Source organism: Rhinoderma darwinii, chromosome 3 (genome assembly GCF_050947455.1).
Source record: "Rhinoderma darwinii isolate aRhiDar2 chromosome 3, aRhiDar2.hap1, whole genome shotgun sequence".
NCBI classification, from domain to species: domain Eukaryota; kingdom Metazoa; phylum Chordata; class Amphibia; order Anura; family Rhinodermatidae; genus Rhinoderma; species Rhinoderma darwinii.
The window spans coordinates 271,171,260-271,196,583 of NC_134689.1; the positions used below are offsets into that span (position 1 = coordinate 271,171,260).

The 25,324-nt window shown below is 37.9% G+C and overlaps 1 protein-coding gene across 3 annotated transcripts in view; it reads left to right on the forward strand.

Moving 5' to 3' along the window:
- Window positions 1-25,324, forward strand: part of THSD4 (thrombospondin type 1 domain containing 4) — a 684,213-nt gene that overhangs the window by 450,068 nt on the left and 208,821 nt on the right. Inside the window, exon 1 of one of the 3 annotated variants that reach the window (XM_075857922.1) lies at window positions 21,883-22,172. The exons of the other annotated variants lie outside the window; for them this stretch is intronic. Coding sequence (XP_075714037.1) covers window positions 22,101-22,172 — 72 coding nt within the window. The 5' untranslated portion in view covers window positions 21,883-22,100. Of the gene's footprint in view, window positions 1-21,882; window positions 22,173-25,324 lie in introns of those variants that run through there. 3 annotated transcript variants of the gene reach the window in all.

Consider the following 25,324-nt stretch of genomic DNA (forward strand, 5'->3'; position numbering starts at 1 on the left):
AATGTAGATAACAACAGTGGTTTTTATTTTGAAAAACAATCATTTTTGAGCAAGTTATGAACAATTTTAGATTTATGCTAATTCGTTCTTGATGTCGAACTGGGCATTTTTTTACGTTTTACCAAGTGGGTGTTGTAAAGAGAAGTGTATGACGCTGACCAATCAGCGTCATACACTTCTCTTCATTCATGCCCACTTGTTTCATTGCACAGCGTGATCTCGCGAGATCATGCTGTGACAGGACTTCCTCCCACAGGTTCTTCGTCGGAGCCATGGAAGACTTAACAGACATCTCCTCCAGCCGCTGCAGATTCTGATAAACGTCCTGGCACGGCTGGAGGCGATGTCTGTTGACCATTGCTCCGGTGAAGGACCTGTGGGAGGAAGTCCCGTCACAGCGTGATCTCGTGAGAGCTGTGCAGTGAAACAATCAGGGCTGAAATGAAGAGAAGTGTATGACGCTGATTGGTCAGCGTCATACACTTCTCCTTACAACGCCCACTTGGCAAAAAGTAAAAACACGCCCAGTTGTCTATTAAGAAACTAATTAGCATAAATCTAAAATTGTTCATAACTTGCTCAAAAATTATTGTTTTTCAAAATAAAAACCACTGTTGTTATCTACATTACAGCGCCGATCAGATTATGTAGGAGGTAGGGCACTTATAATCTGATGACAGAGCCTCTTTAATGTCTCAGATTTTACCGCTATGTTGGTATTCTTCCAACCCTTATATATTTTAACCTGAATTTAAACTGATGATATTTTAATATTTAGTTTCTTTTACCCATTTTTTAAAACAGTTAGAATTTAACTCTTTATAATTTATCTTAGTGATTTGTAATATTTGATAGATAAGAGATATTGAAATTTTATCTCCTGGATTTGGTATTATCTTGTAAAAGTCTGATGGATTTCAGAGATTAGGATAGTCTCTGCAAATCTGACACATTAAGTGTCTCCACTGATAAGAATATAAATATTCTTTAGTTGATATTGAAAATTCATCTAGCATTTCATGGAAAGTGTAAATCGTTCCATTTTCTCGATGGATCACTTGGATTATAGATGTCAACATTTCACATTGTTGTTGCCACTTTAAAATGACTCTTTTGGGTATAATAGGCACTAATGCAGGGTGTTCTCCTATTATGGAAAACCTAGTAATGTGGGTGAAATTCCAAATAAGGAGGTACACTTGCCCCAAACCTTCCATGTGTCCCTAAATAGCATCATATTCCTCTGAGCTACTGGTATGTCAGCATTACGTGCCAGGATAATTGAGCTCAGAGGATAGGGTGAAAAAAAAGCTTCCTCAAACTCACTATCAACCGAATTGGAGCTCTTTTTAATCCACTTAATAAGATATCCCATGAATGATATGTGCCCAATTGTATCTTTCAGGTTTGGGAAGGATATACCTCCTCCCTGCTTGGAAGCTTGAAGTCTATTTAAAGACATTTTATGTATTTTCCCTCTACAAATAAATAGAAGAAAAGCCGCTTTTAATTCCTTTATTTCTTTCTTTTTTATTATAACGAGTATCATTTGAAATATATATAAACATTTTGGAAGTAGTACCATTTTCACTAGTGACATTCTTCCAAACAGAGAGAGTGGCAAGTCCCTCCATATTTGCAAAGATTTTTCGACATTGGGTAATAATGTCTGTATATTGTTCTTGTAGATAATGTTTTTCGTTTGTCCCATCCTAATTCCTAAATATTTTATTTCTTGTTTAACAATTTTTAACCCCTGTTTCTGAGCTTCTGGATGTTCACTAATATTTTGTGCTTCATCAGGAAACAGTACCTCAGTTTTTCATAGTTCATTTTAAAGCCAGATAAGGGGCTATATTTATAAAGAATATTCATAACCCTACGAAGGTCTTTATCTACATTATGTAAGAAGACCAAAAGGTCATTAGCAGACATTACCACTTAAACTTTACAGTTATTAATTTTAATTCCCTGTATATTATCCTTTTGTATGATAGATCTAGCTATAGATTCTATACACAAATTAAACAGTAGTGGAGATAGAGCACATCCCTGTCTGGTTCCTCTTGATAATTTGAAACTTGGTGTGGTAAGCCCTGGAATAGATATATGAGCTGTAGGACAATGATATATTGCTTGTATCATATTGAAAAAATTGCCAGTAACGCCATTTTTTATAAGCACCAAGTTTAGCCAGGGCCAGGCCACTCTATCAAAGGCTTTTTCTGCATCGAATGTTAATATTCCAGCCCTTCGATAGTGTCCTGACCCTGGCCCTGTCATGGACTGCCAAGATTTGATTTTCCTTATATTTCTCACCCCGTCCCTTCCTTTTATAAAGCCATTTTGATGTGGACCTATCAAACTCGATATCACTTTTGCTGACCTAGTTGCCATTAATTTAATGTAGATTTTGATATCGGCATTGATGAGTGAAATCAGACGATAGGATTTTGGATCTGAAAGGTAATTATCTTTTTTTGGTATCAATTTTATATATGCCACATTCCCCGATTGCAGACCGCACATTTTATGTATGCTGATACATATAATTGGAAGATTTAATAAAGCATCCCTTATATGTAGAATAAAATATTTCAATAATTAATTTGTGAATCCATCTGGTCCTGGACTTTTTTCATTGGCTAAGTTCTTCAAAGGTTATGGGTTCGTTTATGCTTGACAGTTGTTCTTCATTGAGTTTAGATAATTTAAGTGAGTCTAGGCTGCTAGATGCGAGTTTTAAATCCATATCTTCCCCTTTATATAGTTCTGAATAGTATTTACTCAATATCTCTGAGATTTTATGTATATTGTGATGTACTGCATCATCTTAAGGCAAACTTTTATCTACGAATGCATTTTCACAAACACTCATCCTGTTACATATCAGCTGGCTTTGTGCTTTACTAATCTTGCTGTCATGAATTATATACTCATGAATTTGAAGTGGGTTCTCAAGAATTCTTTTATTACTAGATAATTTTAATAGTTTAACTTTTCCTTTATGAGAGCAAAATTTGCCTAGTCTGTCCTCTTAGTAACAAACTGAATTATTCTCTCTCATATACATGTACTTTTTTTATATATATCTCGTTATTATTGTGAGTTCATATATGAGGTATAAATTTTCAATATTTATTTTCCACAAAAATAATTAAATACTTTAAAGGTGTTGTCGCATAAAGACATCGGCTTTTTAAAAAGAAGCATGTTTAGTAATCAGCCAATTGCAGCGTGTTCGGCTTCTCTTACCTCCAACAATCGGCTGTTATGGCCGTGGGAAGCATAGACTTCCTTTACAGTCATGAATGGTCATTGATGTAATGCATGGAAACGCCAGGCCCACTAGAGCGGAAGCTGCTTTTACAGAGGGGCCCTCCTTTCTGGCATGTTGAGAGGGTTTCAAGCATCTGACCCCCCTCTATGAAGTCTGTATGCCCTAAAAAGGAATATAGAAAACCCCTTTAAGGCCACTTTTAGATGTGGCACATATGTTACAAATTTGCAATTAAAATAAGTAAAAAAATAAAAAAAGACAATGCTTGTGAATGGGCTTTTGAAAACCTCATTCACACAAAGCTGCAGAAAAATCTGTGCAGCATACCATATAGGTCCAGGATTTGTTATAGATCTTTGCAATACAAAGTGTGAAATCTATAGCAAATCCACATTTGGATTTTGCCATGGATTACTTGCAGATTTTCAATAAAGTCCTTCTACGTCTGAATGTAGCCTAAAGGTGCAAAGGTATTATCGGAGAAGTGTGAGCACAATGGTTAAGTTCCAGGTAAACTTAGTAATTTTTCAACTAATAGGACATTTCTGATTATTGGGAGAAGCATCTGTATTTGTACTAATAACCATCCTTAAAGTGCAAAAAAACTATTAAACCCCCATTTTCTTATGATAATAAATAACTGCTTATGATAATAAATAACTGCTAAGACCATATATAACTGCTTATGGTAATAAGTAACTGCTAAGACCATTATAATTATGGATATATGATCTGTTAGAAATGCCATATGTCCCTAGAAACATTTGAATGATACGTTACATAAGCCTGTTTTATGTTGTTATGCCTTAATAACGACGAACATGTTTTTTTGGGAAATTAATATGTTTTCTAATGAGCGGTCATCAGGTGTTGACACTTTTTTTTTCCTTTTCCAAGGTTACAAATATAATGCATCTTATAGATTTAATAACCGTCTGAGGAAAGAATGGAACAAAGAGATCTCTTATTTATCCTCATTAATGTCCTGATGACATAACCTACTCAGATCTTGTTCTTGTGGTTTTACACGTTCATAATAACATTGATAGCAGAGTAGTTTTATTTAGTATACCTTTCTGTGTGTTTTTACAGCGTTCTTTTCCCACTGCAAAAATAAACTGCGTGCTCTATTAAGAGGTGTTAAATATCAGGTTTCTGTCTCCATGAGAATTGCACACCAGATGCATACATAAAGAATACTGCAGGTGCGGCAGATTTTGAATTGCTAACCCGGTTGTTTCTTTTTGCCTTTATTTACATGTTAAGAAATCAGACGTTTGTTATAATGAATGGAGAAAAAACATGTGTTTAATAGTATCTTGTTGTTTATACAGAATTGTAATGTTGTACTGTTCTGTATTTAAATGTGGTATTAGTTTGATGCAGATACAATTGAGCGCAGGGGTCCAGACAGCTGGCGTCCATGGTCTGGATTTGGACCGCGGTCTGCCAGTTGAGTAACCCTGGCCTAAGCAGTTATATTTTTCATCAAAGTTAAGTATTCGTTTAAGACAATTAATAGAAAAATAAATAAGTAATTAAAATGTAAGAACCTTGCCACAATTAAACAGGCATTCAACCCCTTGTTTTATGCCCTATTAAAAAAACACTGAGCTAATAGAGGTGTGAGGGTTCACTACTCAGGATATTCCATTATTAGGCAAAGCTGAGGGTTGTACTTCATATGCTGCAGGATTGTAGGATTCTGTTGATAAGAATGGACTTATATTGGTTGAAATAGGTGCTTTGAATGGTCTTTTTTTTTAGGATGAACAGCCATTTATGCGCCAGTTTTCCCATGTGTTATTAGCATATTATCTGTATTTGTAAAGGTCTTCCTTAACCCTATATATCCTGCTGTTTGTTGTATAAGACCCACTGCTGGCAGAGAACAAGTCAAAAGCCGAAATGAGAATTATTAATTATTATTTACTTAAAGAGGAGCTGTCTCCATATTTCACAATACAAATTGCATACATTATTAAATAGGATTCTTAGACCTGATGAGACTGATGTACTTACTTTGAAAAGATTGGCTGTATAATTATTTTGTAAAATTTTCCTGTTTCAAATTAAAATGAGCATTTTATAAGACCAAATGTATTCATAAGACCAAGTATATGCATGATATAATCTTAATCTCTGCCCACCCCAGAGCTCCTATCAATGTCCCTCCTCCCCCGCACCATGCTGAAATCTCGCACATTCTCAGTACAAGCTGCAGTTTTCCTGGTGCTGCAGTGAGCGAGCCTGCCCTCCAGCAGCAGTTTTAGTGTGGAATTACAGCTTCTAACTCCTTCTGCTGCTTTTTTAAAATTTTACTTCAGAGACAGGGAAACTGCTGAGCATGTGCAAGATTTCAGCATGGTGCGGGGGAGGAGGGACACTGATAGTAGCGTATCAGCTATTCATATGCTGCAGGACTGTAGGATTCTGTTGTTAAAAATGGACTCACAGTTGGTTGAAATAGCTGCTTCAAAGTTAGAACATCCGCTTCATTAGGCCAGAGAGATCTATTTAATCATGTATGCAGTTTGTATTGGGAAATTTGGTGACAGATCCTCTTTAATGATTAAGGATATAATTATGTTGTGTTACACTCATCCCTTTTCTTCCCAAAATTCAAGCTGTTTAGCTTTGTGATGAGACCTTGCCATAAGTACTTATATTTACTATGTTGTTGTATGTTGATGGTGCATGAAAAGGATAAACTCTTAAAAAAGTTTGGACTAATAAACTAACCAGACCTTGTGATTTCTTTCTAATTGTAAGGTTTTTTTGTGGTTTGTTTTTTTACTACAAAAACTTTAGCTTCTGTTTTAATGCATATTTCTATTTAGTTTGTAACAACTTTGAAAATATATTATCTTATTAGGATAGCAATCTGACACAGATCTTCCTGTTTTACTTTTTGTGCACTGGATGACGGTTAGCACTGCTTTTGGGATAAAAAACACCTTAAAGACTATTATTTCTATAGTTAAAAGGGTTTTCCCACTAAAGTAAGTCATGGCACATCACTGAAATGTGTTTTCTTTCACAGATTTTCCGAATGCTCCTGGTCACTTCCTTTGCAGGGAACTGCAATACAGCTCATTTCACTTGAAACTAGCTGTGTTGCAGTATCCTGCACCTTTGGTGGCCAGGAGCAACGTTGTATAGGAGAAATGCAGAAGGGACCTTCATAGGATCAGCGGAAGTCCTAGAGGTCAGACTCTTACATAAAGCAATAGGCCATAACATTACACTATAGGCTTTTCATTTATTATTGTTATTTGACATTTTTGTTAATTTTGAGTACATTTTTTTGTGTGGTGAACTGTAATTTTTATTGGCTTATTGGAGGATCTAACATGTCAGACATCAGAGCCTTTATTACAACCCATCGGCATGATCCCAAGGAGGCATTTGGTGGGACAGGGGGCTTCGGTACCGCTATTGACCATGGCATCTTAGTGGTTAAATGGCCAAGATCGGGTTTCTCTCCGATCCCGGCAGCGCAGCATGTCCGCTGTATATTAAGCAGGCTAAGCTCAGCTTCTGAGCTTGTTTCACACTTGCTCTTTCGACTTCTGCTATACATATACGGCGGATGTCCGGAACGGGTTAAAACATTAATGGCAACCAGCTTAATATAAGCAGCTCCACCTGTAAAACAATAAACGGGCATAGCATGTCTTTGTATTCTCCTTGCTTTCCTCTTCATCCTGGTGAATGTAGCTATTATTAATTGGAAAATTTTAACATAACTTTATGTGGTCACTTTATTTAATGTGATAGTAGTTATCTAAATGTCATCAAAACTGCCTGCTGGTCCTCCGTTGCTCCTTCTCTTTACCCAGGCTGCATGTCACTGTGGCAGCCCGAGATTGGCTGCCACACCCTTGTGAAATGTTTTCCCTATGGATGACATGTAATTATATTACCCAGGTAAACAGAAGTAGCAGCACATGTTCAGACAGTAGCATGGCTATATTTGTTTTTTTGCAGAGTTTTGGGTAATCTGACAAAAACCCCTTTAACATAATTTTAATACTACAGTACAACCCCTATAAATGTAACTATATGTGCATTATTAAATCACAACTACAGAAATATTATCCTTGCATTTAAGAAATGTATCATAACAGTAAAATATTTTGATATTTTACTGTGCTGACAAATTTTACCTGAGACCAAAGTTTTGGGTTGAGTTACCTTTAAGGGATGCAAAAAAGAGCAGACAGGAATCACATTGTGATATTCGCTTACTAGCACCTGTATACTGTATTCAAGGGGTTAAATTGGTTATGTACATTCCAATGGTATAATTATGAAAAATCCACAAATGAAAAATAATGTGTAAATCTGAGTAGTAATCTGGAGATTTACCAGAACAAAATTATATTGCCCATTGGGGGAGGAGGAAATAGGATCTCAAAACCAAGTCAATCATTCTTTTTGAGTCAAGATTATTTTTCACTCTAATTCTGTATTTTAATAGTTGTAATCCATCTTTGGCAATGCCATTAGTACAGAAATATATGTAGGGGGGAAAAAACAGAAATATGTTCTCTTCTGCTGTAGTATAATGCTATGCATTACAAACACTCATCAGTCACCAAAGCGGTTATGGCCATAATTTCACCAATTTTAATTACAGTTTCCCTTACAACCCGTATATCTACAACACTTCAGTACCTAGATTCAGCAGAAAATGACTATATCAAAGCAAATAGAGCTCATTTTAGATCCCTGGAAGAACACACTAAGTGCATATGATTAGTGAACTGCTATTTAAGTACCACAATGATAATCATATCTCATTGGAATGGTTTTATCACATTTCTGTAGTTGTCATTTGATGTTTGTATAATGCGGAATTAAATCTTTTTTAGGGTCAGTTCACACTGAGTTTTTTGGCGCAGAAACCGCGTCAGAAAACGCACCAAAAAAACGGCCGAAAATGCCTTCCATTGATTTCAATGGGAGGCGGAGGCGGAGGCGTTTCTTTCCCGCGAGCGGAAAACCATCTCGCGGGAAAAAGAAGCGACGTGTCCTATTTTCGGGCGTTTACGTCTCTGACCTCCCATTGATACCAATGGGAGGCTGAGAAGGCGTATTTCGCATCGTTTTTGCCCATCGGTGCTCAATGGCCGTGGGCGAAAAACGCTGTGAAAAACGTGGCAAACGGCGTGCAGGCAGATCAAAATCTGCCTCAAAATTCCAAACGGAATTTTGAGGCAGAATTTTCTGCCTACAAAAAACTCTGTGTGAACATACCCTAATAGCCAGGGAAAAAGAGAGTCAATTGTTAAAATAGTGAGGAAAATATCTTGCAATAGTGAAATAAAATGTTTTTCCCACATTTGAGATAAATTTTGTAAAAATTAGGACATTTTTTCCTTAGCAATTCCCTAATCTAATGATATTAAATGAATCACTCCAGTAAGTTAGCCAAAAATGTCTACGGAATTGTATGTGTCTTGTGGCTTCCCTGCTAACTTTAAAAAAAAATTGCCGGCTTAATCATGACATTCTTAATTCTGGATTATATCTGCAGACTACAGACTGCCTCATACAACAGTCCATAAATATTGCTGGATTTCCAGGTCAACTGCATTAAATTTAAATATTTCTAATATAAATATTAAATACTTTTGTGTCAAAAAAGACAAAAGTATAATAGGTATGATACCTTTATTGGCTAACCATAAAAGTTCTATATGCAAGCTTTCAGAGCACAGAGGCCCCTTCTTCAGGCAGTTTACAAATGAATGACTTAGAAAAAAGCACAACATTTAGATGTTACACAAAGACAATTAGTACATGAGGTGATACATCATTAAGATAAGCCGGGGCAATAAAACTGAGGTTATAGGGGTGATGACTTAGGAGTTAAGGCATCTGGAGTCAGTCTGATGGGGGACGTGACGTGTGTCCATGTAGTGGCTCATAAATCCTGGTGTTAGATTGAGGCCTTGTGTCAATGACTGGAATTTTATCATCATCTTGAATTCCCAAATTTTTCTTTCTCTGTTGTTTTTAAAATGACCCTTCAGAATGAGTACCTTTAAATCTGCCAAACTGTGATCAGGTCCAGAGGTATCATACCTATTATACTTTTGTCTTTTTTGACACAAAAGTATTTAACATTTCATATTGTCTCTGGCTAACACGGTACTACACTATTTTTTACTGTACTTCGTAATATAAATATTAGAAGTGCATCCTTAAAGGCCATGAACACCTTTGAAAGGGATTTTTTTATTTTTATAAAAAGGTCAATCACTGTATTTCGTGAAACTTTATTATTAGTTTTTATAAACATTCTTTTTACTTTTTGAGATACAGCTGCTCTGTATTCTGCATACAGAGCAGCTGTATAGTTCGCTACAACCTGAATCCGTCAGTCCCGCGGACCTGACGAGTTCAGTGTCCGCAGGTCCTGTGTGTCTCTGACACGCAGGATCCAACTGTAATCTATCACATCTAAGTTATGAATTTAGGTGGATAACAGGTGCATCTAAAACGCAGGACCCGATTGAATCCGTCAATCCCGCAGACCTGACGAGTACAGGATTCAGCGAACGAAACAGCTGCTCTGTATACAGGATATAAAACAGCTGTATCTCAAAAAGTAAAAATAATTTTTAATAAAAAGTAATTAGAAATTTGCATTAAACACACTAATACACATAGTTATTAAAATAAAAATTTTTCAAAGGTTTACATAGCCTTTAAGAGACTTGAGAATCTGAGGTGTGAGCATATAATTTGGTAATTTTATGACACAGGTACTGTATTTGTGCTTTGTATAGTGGTACTATGTTAGAACTGCATAGCACTATCCTTTGAGAACTGTAAGGCTACATTCGCACGAACGTGACAGATTTACACGCGAGTGTGTTACATTTTGTATCAGGGTGCTTTGCGAGTGGCATGTATTTTTCACGCACTCGTAAGCACTTTTTTTTTTCAATGTAATTGATGCAGAAAAGACGGACTGCACACAGATGTGTATTCGTATGCTATTCGTGGTTTTCACTCACCCATTGATTTCAATGGGTGACTAGGTGCGTGAAAATGCATTAATATAGGACATGCAGTGAGTTTCACGCAACGGACACAAGCTGCGTGAAAACTCACACATGTGTGAATAGCCCCATTGGAATTAATGGGGCCGTATGCTGTGCGTTGTTTCAACGCACAGCACACGGACGAGATTCACGCTCCAAGCTCCACATTCACGCTGTGAATGTGCCCTAAACACATATTTGGGCATTGTTTATTGGTATTATTTAGACACGTATGGTATTTTTTATTGTGCACTTTATTGCACTGTTAGGGTAAGTTCACTTGTAGCGTAAATTATGCAGATTTTCCGAAATTTATTTTGTTGCGGAAAATTCGCAGCATCATGTAGTAGCAGCAAAGTGTATGTGATATGAACAAATCTCATCCACACGCTGCGTAAATAATGAGCGGAAAAACCTCTCAGAAATTGACCTGTGGCGTGTAGTTTTAATCCGCAGCATGTCAGTTGTATTTGCTGCTTTTTTGTTTCGGGTTTTCCCCATTGAAAGCAATGGGGAGGTAAAACCAGCAACAAATAGCAGATGTTGTTTTTTTTGCGGCCTTAAAGCTGCAAAAAACAACTCTGAAAATGTTTTAATTATACTTACCCAGAATTCTGTGCTTCTTCATCTAGGCCGGCCTCCTGGGATGACATCTCATCCTATGTGACCACTGCAGCCAATCACAGGCTGCAGCAGACATAAGGGATAAATAGTCATCCCAGAGGGCAGGTCTGCAGGACGTCAGAGGGTAAGGATGTGTTGTTGTTTTTTATACGTGCAGTTTTCCGCAGCGGACGTTCCGGACGAAAAACTGCACCACAATTTGGTGCAGTGTTTCGTCTGGAGTTCCCTGCGGCGACCAGGGCAGATACGCTGTGTGTTTTTACACAGCGTATCTGTCCTGCCTGAACATAGCCCTATTGAGGCACTGTGTGGAGTGTTTATTCGAGCATTGTTGTAGTATTATTTGGATGGTAGATGTATGGTTCAGGTATTTTTGCACTGTACGGTAATGTTTGAAAGATTACGTCATGTTGCTATTGTTATCTTTTTATACATTATAGCTTTAATATGATCATCTTTTATTTTTTAGCTTTTTTTTTTGCTGAGCTAATTTTCCTTTCTCTACTTCCACGGGGTTGCACGAACATTAGGAGCATTCCACGGGAATAAACTGGCGAAACATTTTATGACATCCGCTCATATTTGCTTTTCTACATAAACCATGGTTTACTACTGCGTGTGGCAAACACAAATGTGCTCACATGGAAACTCTTGTCCTCTGGGAAAGAGGGAGCAGATTCTCATAATCAACTTGCTGTCTCCTGGGTATGTTTCTGCTACATACAGCAGTGATATGCAAGTTTAGCAGTTACTTGCTTGATATACAAATTGAATATACTATACTTATATATGCTTTATTAAGATGTTTAATTTTGAGGCAAGATAAGTAAAATGTTCACCAAATGGAACTGTTGTAAATTTTATGATGAATTAAGCTACTGCAAGGTCTGTGTTTGTCCTCTTTAAAGCGTTCCTCCTAACACATTGTAACATCTCCTCCGCTTCCTCCATTCAAAGATCTGTAACAGAGAACCTTTATTCTGTTGATGGTGAAAAGGAAAGTTGTTTAAATTTCCTACTATTACCCTGCTTTAATATGCACATTTCCCTCCCCGCATGCAAATGAAATAATATGAGCTGCATCATTTAAGGAGCAAAAGTATGGGACACCTTTTTCTTTGTTTCTGCCATACCAGCCCTACATTGATAACAGATTCAATAGACAAATATTACCCCTCCAATTTATGTCCGGTATGGCACATAAAAGGCATCCTTTCAACAGGACAATTCATCAAATATCTGTGCTACTAGAGTGGTTCCCAGTCATCACTAGATCCAATGAAAGGATATCTTAATATTACAGCATACAGTCTACATCCAGTCTTGTGGTAAGAAGCCTTTTTCTTTTTGGACATGTCAATGCACCTATACTCAAAAATAGGTCCCTACAAAACATCTCTCCAAGAACTTGACTGGCCACGGATCTCTTTAATCAACCCAATCGAATACCTTTGGGATTATTTGAACCATCAAATGTAAGGCAGGCCTTATAACGCTACATCAGTGTTTGAGCTCACTCAAGTATATGTGGCTGAAAGGATAAGCTATGTTTCAAAATTACGTCTAAAGCCTTCCCAGAGTGGAGGATATTATAGCAGCAAAATGGTGCACACTCCACTTTAAGGCCTCATGCACACGAACATGTTTTTGCATCCGCAATTCACTTGAAAATCTGCGGGTGAATTGCGGACCCATTCATTGCTATGAGCCAATGCACACGACCATTAACTTTTTCAGCAATTTGTGCTACAGTAACTATATATACACATTGTAACTCTATATTTTGAATATTCTTGTCTAGTAAATAATTTCGTTGTGAATAATCAGCTATAATTTACGTCTTGTAATCACAACATTTCATAAAGATCTATACTGAGTAGAGAGAGACATTATCTGTACAGTAAATGAAGTAGTTTCCGCGTAAATAGCCGGTTGTTTTTTTACATTTGGAAAGAACAGTTGTCTTTTACAGATTTTACAAATGCATACTCATATAGGGCTTTCTTGTTTTCTCTGTGTAGACAAGGGACAATGTGCTAGTAAAAGACCTGTCTTCATGACCTATCAGCAAAAACAGTTTTATGTGACATGTGCATATTTTAATTAATGTCAGAAGTTCATTCGATGTAATATTTGGTTGAAGAAGTGCTTGTGACTTAAAGGGTTATTCCCAACTTAGACATTTATGGCATATTCACAAGTTATGCCATAAATGTCTGATAGATGACCCACACTTATTTCGAGAATGGGAGTCACTTGACAAATGTTGCGCCTGATGAGGCGGCCACTGGCTGCAGATTCGAGTCGGGGAATGCGCGCAGCTCTCTCCTTTCTACTCTATAGGTGTTTCGGAAACAGCCGAACAAGCGCTGCTTGGCTTTTTCCGTATCTCCCATAGAACAGAATGAAGAACGTCTCGATCGCACAAAAAAGGTATTGTAGCACAAATTACTAAAAAAGTTACTGCCGGCTATGATAGAAGAGTATAAGAACACACAGTGCATCGCAGTTTTCTATGTTTGTGGCTGCGTGACCCCTGTCCGCCACTGAAATCACTCACAATGGGTACGTGAGCATCACAACTATATCATGGGGCGATGGAAGAAGGTGTCGTTGTTTGATGAATGATGCTTTCTTTTACATCATGTGGACGGCTGGGTGAGCGTTCGTCAATCGCCTGGGGGAGAGATGGCAGCAAGATGCACTATGGAAAGAATGCAAGTCGGTTGAGGAAGTGTGTTGCTCTGTGCAATGTTCTGCTAGGAAACCATGGATCCTGGACTCGTACCACATACCTAAACATTGTTGCAGACCAAGTACACGCCTTCACTGCAAAGTTATTACTTAATGGCTGTGGTCTCTTTCAGCGGGATAATGTACCCTGCCACACTGCAAATATTGTTCAGGAATGGTTTGAAGAGTATCCTCAGATCTCAATCTGATTAAGCATTTGTGGAATATGTTGGAAACTTACAGGACTTAAAAAATGTGCTGCTAACGTCTCGGTGCCAGATCGAATAGGACACCTTCAGAGGGGTTGTGTGGACCATGCCCTAACAGGTCAAAGCTGTTTTGGCTGCATAAGGGTGACCTACACAATATTAGGCATGTGGCGTTAATGTTATGGCATAATGGTATATATAGCTTAATATAACCATTATATACCACATAACCTATTATAATCTCACACATCAAAGTCTGACCATATACAGAACAGCATGCAAAACAAATATGCCCACAAAGCAAATATGTCAGAGATTGATCAATTCTCCTACAAAGACGCCAACTCAATAGTGACCGCATGCACCTCTATTACATGGAAAGTGGACATCTGATTCATGTGTCATCAGTGGAGAGAGGTGTAATTGTACGTATAGCCACTTCTCACGTAGTTATGTAGATGAACTCAATAGTGAAAATGCAAAGTCTGCTGTTAATGCAGTGATACACAATCTGCTGTTACGTCTACTAGGATGGCTCTCCTGTTACTGAGCCTACTGCCTTCGAGAAGCCAAGTGTACGGAGTTATTGAAATGTATATAACAGCACATGCTGAGGACTTTAATGTAGTTGGAGGCAAAAGAGTAGAAAAATTCATCCCAGCCAGTTCTTTCAATAGTGGATTTCAACTGCTGTGCTTATTAACCATAGATCAAATCATCAAGTTGGCAAACAACACAAAACTGAGGTAGTTCTCAGCTCTCTACTCCATGCGTGAATGTTAAATAACTGTTTCGTAGAAAACTGTTCTCTTAGGGTTCTGGTGTCCGACATTAGACCATTGCAAGCATTATGGTTTTTGTTAAGTGCTTATAGTTTGGGAAACTGTATACTTTGCTTATTGTGCAATGAGGTGACCCTGAGATTGGCAGACCATTAACATAGTGGTTTAAAACGAATCAGCTTTTTTTTTCATCTCTGAGTATTAACTTTATTCTTACTGTCTTGCACTGTAAGGGTAAATTCACACGTGACCGATTTTTTGCAGATATTTCTGCGACTGAAAATCAGTCCCGTACATCTCAATTGGGTTGTTTCTGCAGCTTGTGCGTGGATTTTTTAAAACCCCGTGTAGATGAATAGGACTGCTTTTCAGTCACAGAAATTTTTGCAAAAAAATCTGCCGCGTATGAACATACCCTAAAACTCTCCAAAGACATGAGGTGAGGCTGTTGCTTTCATAATTAAAGAGTTTTTAGTTAATGAATGACCATATTTTTCAGATTTATTTGTCCGCCACTTTCTTTTGCAATGCGGAAGGTGGGATGACAAAGAGGATGCGTGTGTTGTTGGGTAGGGTGACTAACTTCTTCCATCTGCTACAATAAATTTCTAGTCATATCCTCCATTTCTTGAGGCATAAATCTTGTTTGTGAACTTCAACCTATTCGACAGCACTTTACAGATTTTGTCATTATTCAGTTCTGTCCCGAATGGGGCTCAAATCTGAGACACACACTTGCAATAGGGCAAATTTAATAGAAAGCCAATAAGTCTTTCAACATATACAAACACCATGTTGCCCCACGGCATCTTGTATATGAGGTACTTCCCAGGCATAGGAATGAAAACCAGGCCATGATACCTGAGGAGGCCTAAGGGCCCCACTGCTTTAAAGAAGTTTCAGTATGACACCAGTATTATACATAGCACATTGTAGGTAGAGGGCCCTGAATACAATTTTCACTGGGGTCCAGGAGCTTCAACTTATGCCTTTCCTTCCTATGTAAGGCTTTTAGCCTTGGGCTTTTGAGGTTGTGTAGTTGTTTAATTATGTAGATACAGATTTTAGTCTTCTGGATTATAAAAATGTTACATAGAGTCTATTAGAACATTTTATCCTACTCACAAAAATGTTCCTGGCATGGATGGAGTTAACAATACATACCTGGCTTATGAGGTACTCTGGTACATAAGCTTCATCACATCTGCTCAAGGATATAATGTGAGTTCATCACCTATGATCAAGAGACGTCTAGGGTCTCGAAGGTTTAGGCATTAGAATATCTTGGACATGCCTCCAAATACGCATGTGGAAAACCCATTCTAAACGGCAATATAAATGATGGGTAATATTGTACTATCACAGCATTACATATGTCTTGCAGTAGGGCTATTCATTTTATTTGTGATATCTAACACATTTCACTGCAGACAGGTCTTACTTTCAAGTGAGTCATGAATGTATTAAAACTTGGGAAATTTTATAAAATTTCATACTAAGTTTGGAGGTACGTGTTCCTTATTGTAAGCAGCCAGGAGTTCTCTGCATTCTCCTTAATGTAAGGACTGATTAGAAATAAATGTGCTTCGGTAACAGAAATAATGTATGTGCTATATATGTTTACATTAAACAATAGCATGACAGTATAGAAGTGTCCGGGAAAACTTTTACATGAAATTTCACGGGGACATTTAGTCCCTGTTAACGCTAAACATGACTTGAGTAAGTTACGAAATAAGAGGGAGATTCTTTCACAATCCCATAAACATTTCCTTTGCTGCAGGTACTTCAGAGAAGATGTTCAGTCATGGTTAATATGAGCCGGAAATAACATAGTATCTTTGTCATCACCATCTAGAGGAACAGTTCTCAATCACAAGCGTTTGTAACTTTTTAATAATGACGAATAGGGATAAATGCAGAGATTGACTAATGGGAATGAGAAAACCGTTGCTTACATGGACTTCAAAGTGTTTTTGGCATCATTTTGTCACAGTTCTTTTAGGAGGAAGTATATGTAGATACCATAATGCAGTAGGCAGGCTCTTTCCTATAGTTTTCCACTCACCCTTTTGCCTGCTTTTGTTCTTTTTATCTTTCTTTCGTTCTTTCGTTCTTTCGTTCTTTCGTTCTTTTCTTTCCTCCTTTCTTTTCTTTCCTCTTTCTTTCTTTTCTATCGTTTTTCAACTTTTTTTTTCTCCTTTCTTTTTTTTCTCTTTCTTTCATTTGTATTCCATTTCTTTATTTTCTTTCTTTCTTTCTTTCTTTCTTTCTTTCTTTCTTTCTTTCTTTCTTTCTTTCTTTCTTTCTTTCTTTCTTTCTTTCTTTCTTTCTTTCTTTCTTTCTTTCTTTCTTTCTTTCTTTCTCATATTTGTGAACTGGCTATGAATGGTTTCTATTAGTTCTGCAGTTTGTGCTCAGGAGAATGTGGCACGTTGTTACTGATTGGTCCGGAAGTCAATATCCAACATTCACACTAATTAACCCCTTAATGACCACCAATGCGCCTTTTCACGGCGGTCATTAACCCCTTCCCGCCGCAGCCCTTTCATTTTCGTTTTTTCCTCCTCACCTCCCAAAAGCCATAACGTTTTTTATTTTTAAGTCGATATAGTACTATGAGGGTTTGATTTGTGCGGGACGAGTTGTAGTTTTTCGTAGCACCATTTATTTTGCCATATAATTTACTAAGAAACGTTTTTACGAAATTCACTGTACAATTAAAACAACATGTTAACTTTATTCTGTGGGTCAATACAATTACGGCGATACCAAATATATATAGTATTTTCTATATTTTACTACTTTTACAAGTAAAAACCTAAGTGTAAAAAAGAAAATTAATTTTGACGCCAAATTCTGAGAGCCATAAAGTTTTTATTTTTCCGTCCATTAAGTGGTATGAGGGTTTATTTTTTGCGGGATAAGCTGTAGTTTTTAATAATACCCTTTTGGTATACATGCGACGGTTTGATCACTTTATATTTCATTTTTTGTGGGAGATTAGGTGACCAAAAAATAGAGATTCTGGCGTTTACAATTTTTTTTTTACAGCGTTCACCGTGCGGGTTAAATAATGATAAATTGTAATAGTTCAGACTTTTATGGACGCGGCAATACCAATTATGTTTATTTTTTTACTATGCTCTAGGGGGAAAATGTTTTTTTTTTAACTTTTAATTTAGAATTTTTTTTTTACACAAAGAAAAAATACTTTATTTAACTTATTTTTACTTTTTTTATCAGTCCCCCTAGGGGACTTCAACCAGCGATCATAAGATCGCTTGCACAATATACTGCAATACTAATGTGTTGCAGTATATCGTGATTCTGACAGGCATCTATTAAGCCCTGCTGGAGGCAGGGCTTAATAGGTGCATAAAGATGGCGGACCTGGGGGCCTTCAATAGGCCCCCAGGCAGCCATAGCAACCATCGCCCCCCCCCCCCCGCGATTGCGTTGCAGGGGGCGCGATGAGCTGTTAGAGGGGGTCGCCCCACTCTTTCTAATGATTTAAATGCTGCGGTCGCTATTGACCGCAGAATTTAACGAGTTAAACGAGCAGGATCGCGCTCAAGCACGATGCCGCTCGCTACTCTGAAGTGTCGGCTGTAACAAACAGACGACTCCCGCATTGTATGGAGCGGGTTCACTCCGTGAGCCCGTTCCATACTTCCCCTACCCGACTTTGGTGTATGGATACGTCAAATGTCGGGAAGGGGTTAAGGGGCTTTATTCTAGACCGCCGCCTTTTCACGGCGACCTATTCCACGTCCTGCACGGGTGTCCTGTGCAGGCTGGAGAGGGGGCATGACAGCCGGGCTCCTGCTCCATCGGCAGCAATCGAAGTTTACTTCGATCGTGACCATTTAACCTCTCAAATGCCGCGGCCATTAGTGACCACTGCATTTGAGTGCTTAACAGAGGGAGGGAGCTCCCTCTGTCCCCCATTGGTGGCCCGCAAATGCAATTGCGGGCATCCGATGGGGTACCATGACAGCCGGGGGCCTAACAATGGCTCCCAGGCCTGCCCTGGCTATATGCCTAATAGATGCCTGTCAGTTTTATAATGACAGGCAGTAATACTTTGTTTAACAAAGCATTATATCTGCGATCTAAAGTTCGCAAAGGGAAGTCCCTAGAGGGACTGAAAAATAATTAATGTGAAATAAAAATTAATGAAAAGTACACACAAAAAATGTAAAACCATTACTATATACCCCAAAATGGTGCCATTGAAAAATACAACTCATCCCGCAAAAAGCAAGTCCTCATACAGCCATGTCCACGTGAAAATAAAAAAAGTTATAGCTCTTTGAATGTGACGATGGAAAAATTAAAAAAATTGCTTGGTCATTAGGACCCAGAATGCATGCAGAAGGAAGGGGTTAAATATTCAAAATAATGCCAAATATTGGAGGGGAAGGGACGGAATATGTAAAAAAAAAAAAAAGGTGTGTAAACATCTTCTTCTTTTTTTTTTGCACTATGTAGCAGTGTAATCACACTTTATACATACTATTAGATGTGACATACATACATGACAGTATCCTTTACATAAACAGGTTATATAGAGCACAGTAAAGTATCTTCATAGATATTGTGCACTATAACAATGTGATAAGGTCTAAAATTTTGAACCTTTAAGAAAAAAAATGTTATTAGTTATTAAACTAATAAAAGAAAGTTTATAAATGTTAGTCCCCTATTCCAGTTTGCCATCGTGTTTAAGTGCATATTGTGATATTGCGGTTGGATGTTGAATCATCATTGATGCTGACCTTTTAGTTGACCATGACCTTGGACAATCTGGTGGAAAGGTTGTTTTGGAGTCTTTAGTGATTCGAGTCAATGTAAGCTACTGTATATAAGAAACCGTTATTACTAGTGCTTGACATGCCTTTTTAAAGGGTATATACACTTTTGCCACCATTTTGTGTAGTTAAATAAAAAAATTAAGTAACTTCTTGCAAATAATCTTGATTAAAATTCTCCCACAGTTTTTTTGTATACAGCTCCTACACAGTTCTGTGTGTGTCCATAGTTACAGACTACATCCAAACCCCATGTGTAGTCTGATTGTGCAGTCATATGCTACTCTGTTACATCTTTCCTCTGCTTCTTACTAACAAATAGATTTACAGTGAAGGAAATAAGTATTTGATCCCTTGCTGATTTTGTAAGTTTGCCCACTGTCAAAGACATGAACAGTCTAGAATTTTTAGGATAGGTTAATTTTACCAATGAGAGATAGATTATATAAAAAAAAAAAAAGAAAATCACATAGTCAAAATTACATATATTTATTTGCATTGTGCACGGATAAATAAGTATTTGATCCCTTTGGCAAACAAGACTTAATACTTGGTGGCAAAACCTTTGTTGGCAAGCACAGCAGTCAGACTTTTTTTGTAGTTGATGATGAGGTTTGCACACATGTTAGATGGAATTTTTGCCCACTCCTCTTTGCAGATCATCTGTAAATCATTAAGATTTCGAGGCTGTCGCTTGGCAACTCAGATCTTCAGCTCCCTCCATACTTTTCGATGGGATTAAGGTCTGGAGACTGGCTAGGCCACTCGATGACCTTAATGTGCTTCTTTTTGAGCCACTCCTTTGTTGCCTTGGCTGTATGTTTTGGGTCATTGTCGTGCTGGAAGACCCAGCCACGAGCCATTTTTAATGTCCTGGTGGAGGGAAGGAGGTTGTCACTCAGGATTTGACGGTACATGGCTCCATCCATTCTCCCATTGATGCAGTGAAGTAGTCCTGTGCCCTTAGCAGAGAAACACCCCAAAACATAATGTTTCCACCTCCATGCTTGACAGTGGGGACGGTGTTCTTTGGGTCATAGGCAGCATTTCTCTTCCTCCAAACATGGCAAGTTGAGTTAATGCCAAAGAGCTAAATTTTAGTCTCATCTGACCACAGCACCTTCTCCCAATCACTCTCAGAGTCATCCATATGTTCATTTGCAAACTTCAGATGGGCCTGTACATGTGCCTACTTGAGCAGGGGGACCTTGCGGGAACTGCAGGATTTTAATCCATTACGGCGTAATGTGTTACCAATGGTTTTCTTGGTGACTGTGGTCCCAGCTGCCTTGAGATCATTAACAAGTTCCCCCCGAGTAGTTTTCGGCTGAGCTCTCACCTTCCTCAGGGTCAAGGATACCCCACGAGGTGAGATTTTGCATGGAGCCCCAGATCGATGTCGATTGACAGTCATTTTGTATGTCTTCCATTTTCTTACTATTGCACCAACAGTTGTCTCCTTCTCACCCAGCGTCTTACTTATGGTTTTATAGCCCATTCCAGCCTTGTGCAGGTCTATGATCTTGTCCCTGACATACTTAGAAAGCTCTTTGGTCTTGCCCATGTTGTAGAGGTTAGAGTCAGACTGATTAATTGAGTCTGTGGACAGGAGTCTTTTATACAGGTGACCATGTAAGACGGCTGTCTTTAATGCAGGCACCAAGTTGATTTGGAGCGTGTAACTGGTCTGGAGGAGGCTGAACTCTTAATGGTTGGTAGAAATACTTATTTCTCTGTGCACAATGCAAATAAATATATATAATTTTGACTATGTGATTTTCTGTTTATTTTTTTTATATAATCTATCTCTCACTGGTAAAATTAAACTAGCCTAAAAATTCTAGACTGTTCATGACTTTGACAGTGGGCAAACTTACAAAATCAGCAAGGGATCAAATACTTATTTCCTTCACTGTATGTAGGGGGTTTTATTATTTTTCGTTCCACCTTCACTGTTTTTGGCCCTGCATAATGGCATTCCATTGCAGTGGACACTAACTGGCTACAACAATCACATGAGACCACACATTAGTACTCCGATTCTGAAACCTGGACCACTGAGGGAAACAGAGAATGCCAGAAAAAAGGAGAACACCTGAAAAATTCCTTCAACTTTTTTATGTTATCTCAAAAGTTTTAATAAATCATCAGGCATCTTACATTCATGAAATGGAGTTTGTATTCATATATTTTACTTTGATTCCTTTTGTGATGCACAAATGCTAAAAAGTCACCTTCCTGGTCCACTGAGAAAGTTATCTTTTAACTGGACCAGATGCGTAACTTGGCATGGACCACTTCTGTCCCTCCCTCTCCTTGCTTTATATGAACTACAGCCCCTAGCACATTGCTGTCTCCTTCCCCCTCCCCTAGCAAGGAGAAGTTATTCCATGAGGGGATCAGCTTACCAGTTGTCTCCAGAGCTGTGGCTGAAGCAAAGCTTCTTGTATTGAAACAGCTCGAGACAGAAAGGGAGAGAGATCAGTGCCTTGCAGAACTGCAGTGTTGAGATACTGACATACAAGTGCATCTGCTAGCTGTTAATATTTGGCACAAGGATTTTCTTCCTCTAGGATAGTTTTGACATTGAGTTGATAATAATGTTTGTCAGCTACTTGATTTTAAGTTTCCTCTCCTTTCAAAAAGCCATACTAGCAAGACCTGGGGGAGAGGTAAGTCACTTTTGGTCTAGTGTGATGTGCTTTTTAGAATTGAGTTGTTTATACCGAACTGTGATGTGTTTTGCTATGTTTTGATGGGTAAGAAAAAGTTAGTCATTTTAAATACAGCCTGATACTTGGAAGGAGATGATTCGTAGTTGATCAAAGTTCTGCTCAACATAAAGTCATGTCTTATAAAACTCATTGTAATGTGCCAATTTAAAAACGGTCACCATTAATGGGTTAATATATTCTTATTTCATACAGGTGACAGTGGAATTTTATTTTATGTTTCCCCACCCCCATGAAATATAGATGGGTATAACAGTGGGAACTTACCATATTTCAATAAATAATATATGATGGTACTTTGGTAGGTAGATTGACAAACTAGATACTTGCTTTGTGCTAATATATTTGCCCTTGTGCTTTAATAGTCCATTATTAAGTTGCTTTCAGTTACTTTCTATATAGCATCATCATATTCGACAGCGCTGTACAACTTGGTACTAAGACAGAAAAAAACTGCAACACAAATACAGTCAAGTTTAACTAGCAGTTAAAGGATACATTCGCAGAGAATCCTGCCCATATGAGCTTACAATCTGTTTTGTTTTTTTATGTTTTACTTATAACTCTATAATATCTTTGTAGCAGCAGTCTTGTTACTTTGTATGTTAAAATACAACTGGTCAGCTAAATTATTATTATTATTATTATTAATAATAATGGTCATGTTATTTCAAGTTCATAGTAATATATCAAAGTTTTGTCTCAGCATCATGTGCTCTATTTAGTTGAGTCACAGTTACTGTAGGAAGTTTATGCATCTTTATTTGCTTTTAACGTTTGTATCATTTAATACTAAAAGAACATTATAACATGTATGTAATCATTCTTGATGATCATTTGTTGACATTGTAAACACCTAAATATCTATTGAATGAGATGATGTTTTTCGAAGCAATACTGACCTCTACCTCGTCATTTAGTAATGGTTCATTAAGAAAAGTACTATAAAAAGCCAAATTCACCAAAATTTCACATCTTTGATCTAATGTTAGTTTTTACAAAATGGTTTTGTTTCATACTGTTTACAATAGAACAAAAATTAATTTAACATGGGAAAATAATAAGATAAGAGGCTGTGCAAAGCGGTTGGTTAGTACTAGTCCTCTATCAGTATTAAAGCCTATCCAGTCAGACCACAGTTTCCTTATACTATGGACATAACTCCAGGGAAGTGCCAGATGTCGATACCAGGTAAGAACATTTCAAGCTACATTTATCATCTTTATGTGGTTTGAAACCGTCATACAGTATATAAAAAGTTATACTTGTAGTTTTACGACATCAGTAAAATTCAAGTTTCATCTGACCACAATTCATTGTGCAGCTCCATCATCTAGTAAGTGGTGAACATTGTTCAGTCAATAGTGATGTCCTTAACACTTACTTTATTCGCCTCCGGTACATCGACTTGATGCCATAAGATGACATTGTGACGTTAGTGAACTTAAGGGGTTGGTCCCATCACACAAAGTGATGGCATATCGCTAGGATATGCTATAGCTTTGTGATCAGTGGAGATCCGACAGCCTGGATCCCAATCGATCTTAAGAATGAAGGGGCTCCTTCTCAGTTTTTCCCTGCACAGCAGCGCTCCAGGCCACCGCCTTTGCAGGAAATTTCAGCACAGCTCCATTTACGTACATGTTCCCTGCACAGTAGGTGGCTGGGATCCATGCTGTGAAGGGTTCACAGCGCTAAAGCAATGATGTGGTCTCTTTAATCTCAGGATTGGTGGGGGTCCCAGCAGTTGGACTTCCACCAATCGCAAAGTGATGTTGTATCCTAGCAACAACAGGGTCCAGATTTGTACCTATGACTGGAGTGGATTACTTTCATCTCCAGTAAGAGTTCTGAACTAAGAGTCGGTCAATATGCTGAGTACCTCCTATTAAGTGACATCACAACATTTGTTTAGTGACATCACTAGTCTAAGAACAGGAGCTTACAGCACTCTCGGTGCAACACATATCAGTAGTAAATAGCAAACAATAGATACTCATCCGGATGTAAAGTTTCATACAAATAATAGAAAACATTAATTTCATGCCTTATCATATAGATGTTATGTTGTTATATAATATTGAATTATGGATGTCAAGAAGCTTCAACATATTTTCCATTGCTTTCCCAATGAGCATTTAAAATGTCTGCTTTAGGTAATTATGATTTATCTAGGAACATGGTTAAATTAAAAATACAGGTAGGAAGCGCTCACACGTAATCCTTCTTAGCCTATGGTAGCTGAAAATGGTCACCTTCAAAAAGAAGTTAGACTATGAAAAGGCTTTTCTACAAGGCCCATAGATTGCAGTCACATATACAGTATATGCACTGCAGCAGAATTGCTTCAGGTCTATCTGGGCCCATGAGTGACAGCGGGGCCACCATCACACATTTCTAGGCCCCTTACAATAAAATTGCATCCTCTTAGCCCCCTCCAATATCACCCACTGTAATTTATTTTGTAACACCCCATATAACCTTAAAATTATAAATAAAAATGTAATAAACACACAAAATGGCTCGTCTTTCATGCTCTGATTTTTGCTCAAAACTGCAAAAATGTACTTTAGATGGGGTCTATACCAAACTTTTTATTGTTTTTATTTGTTAAAGTTGTCTCTCAGAATGTTGATCTCACGGGCCACTGTTGCAGTGAGGGGACAATATATCAAGAGATTGCCCCTGTATGCAGCTCTTTATGTATCCGAACGACTTGTATGAGTGATTTAAATGCGAATAAATAATACCTCCCCTATTGCCTTAGTTCTTTTAACTGTTAAGGCTCTGTTCACATCTGCACTAGGAATTCAGTTTTTCTGTTCCGTCATACGAGCAGAAAAATGAAGTTCAATGCCGTGACGGATCCGTCATATGGCAGATGTTAACGGTGCCTGACGGAACCCTTTAACTTTAGTGGATTTTGTCGGGTTTCCATCATGGTGTCCATCATTCTCCAGAATAAAATAGCGCTGCCTGCTGTGCTATTTTGTCTGGAATTTTTGGAGGAATATGATGACTAAGGCTCCGCAGCTTGCCCTAACATCTGTGCTGAATTTTTTGTGCAGCATGTAATTGAGTTTTTTTCTAAA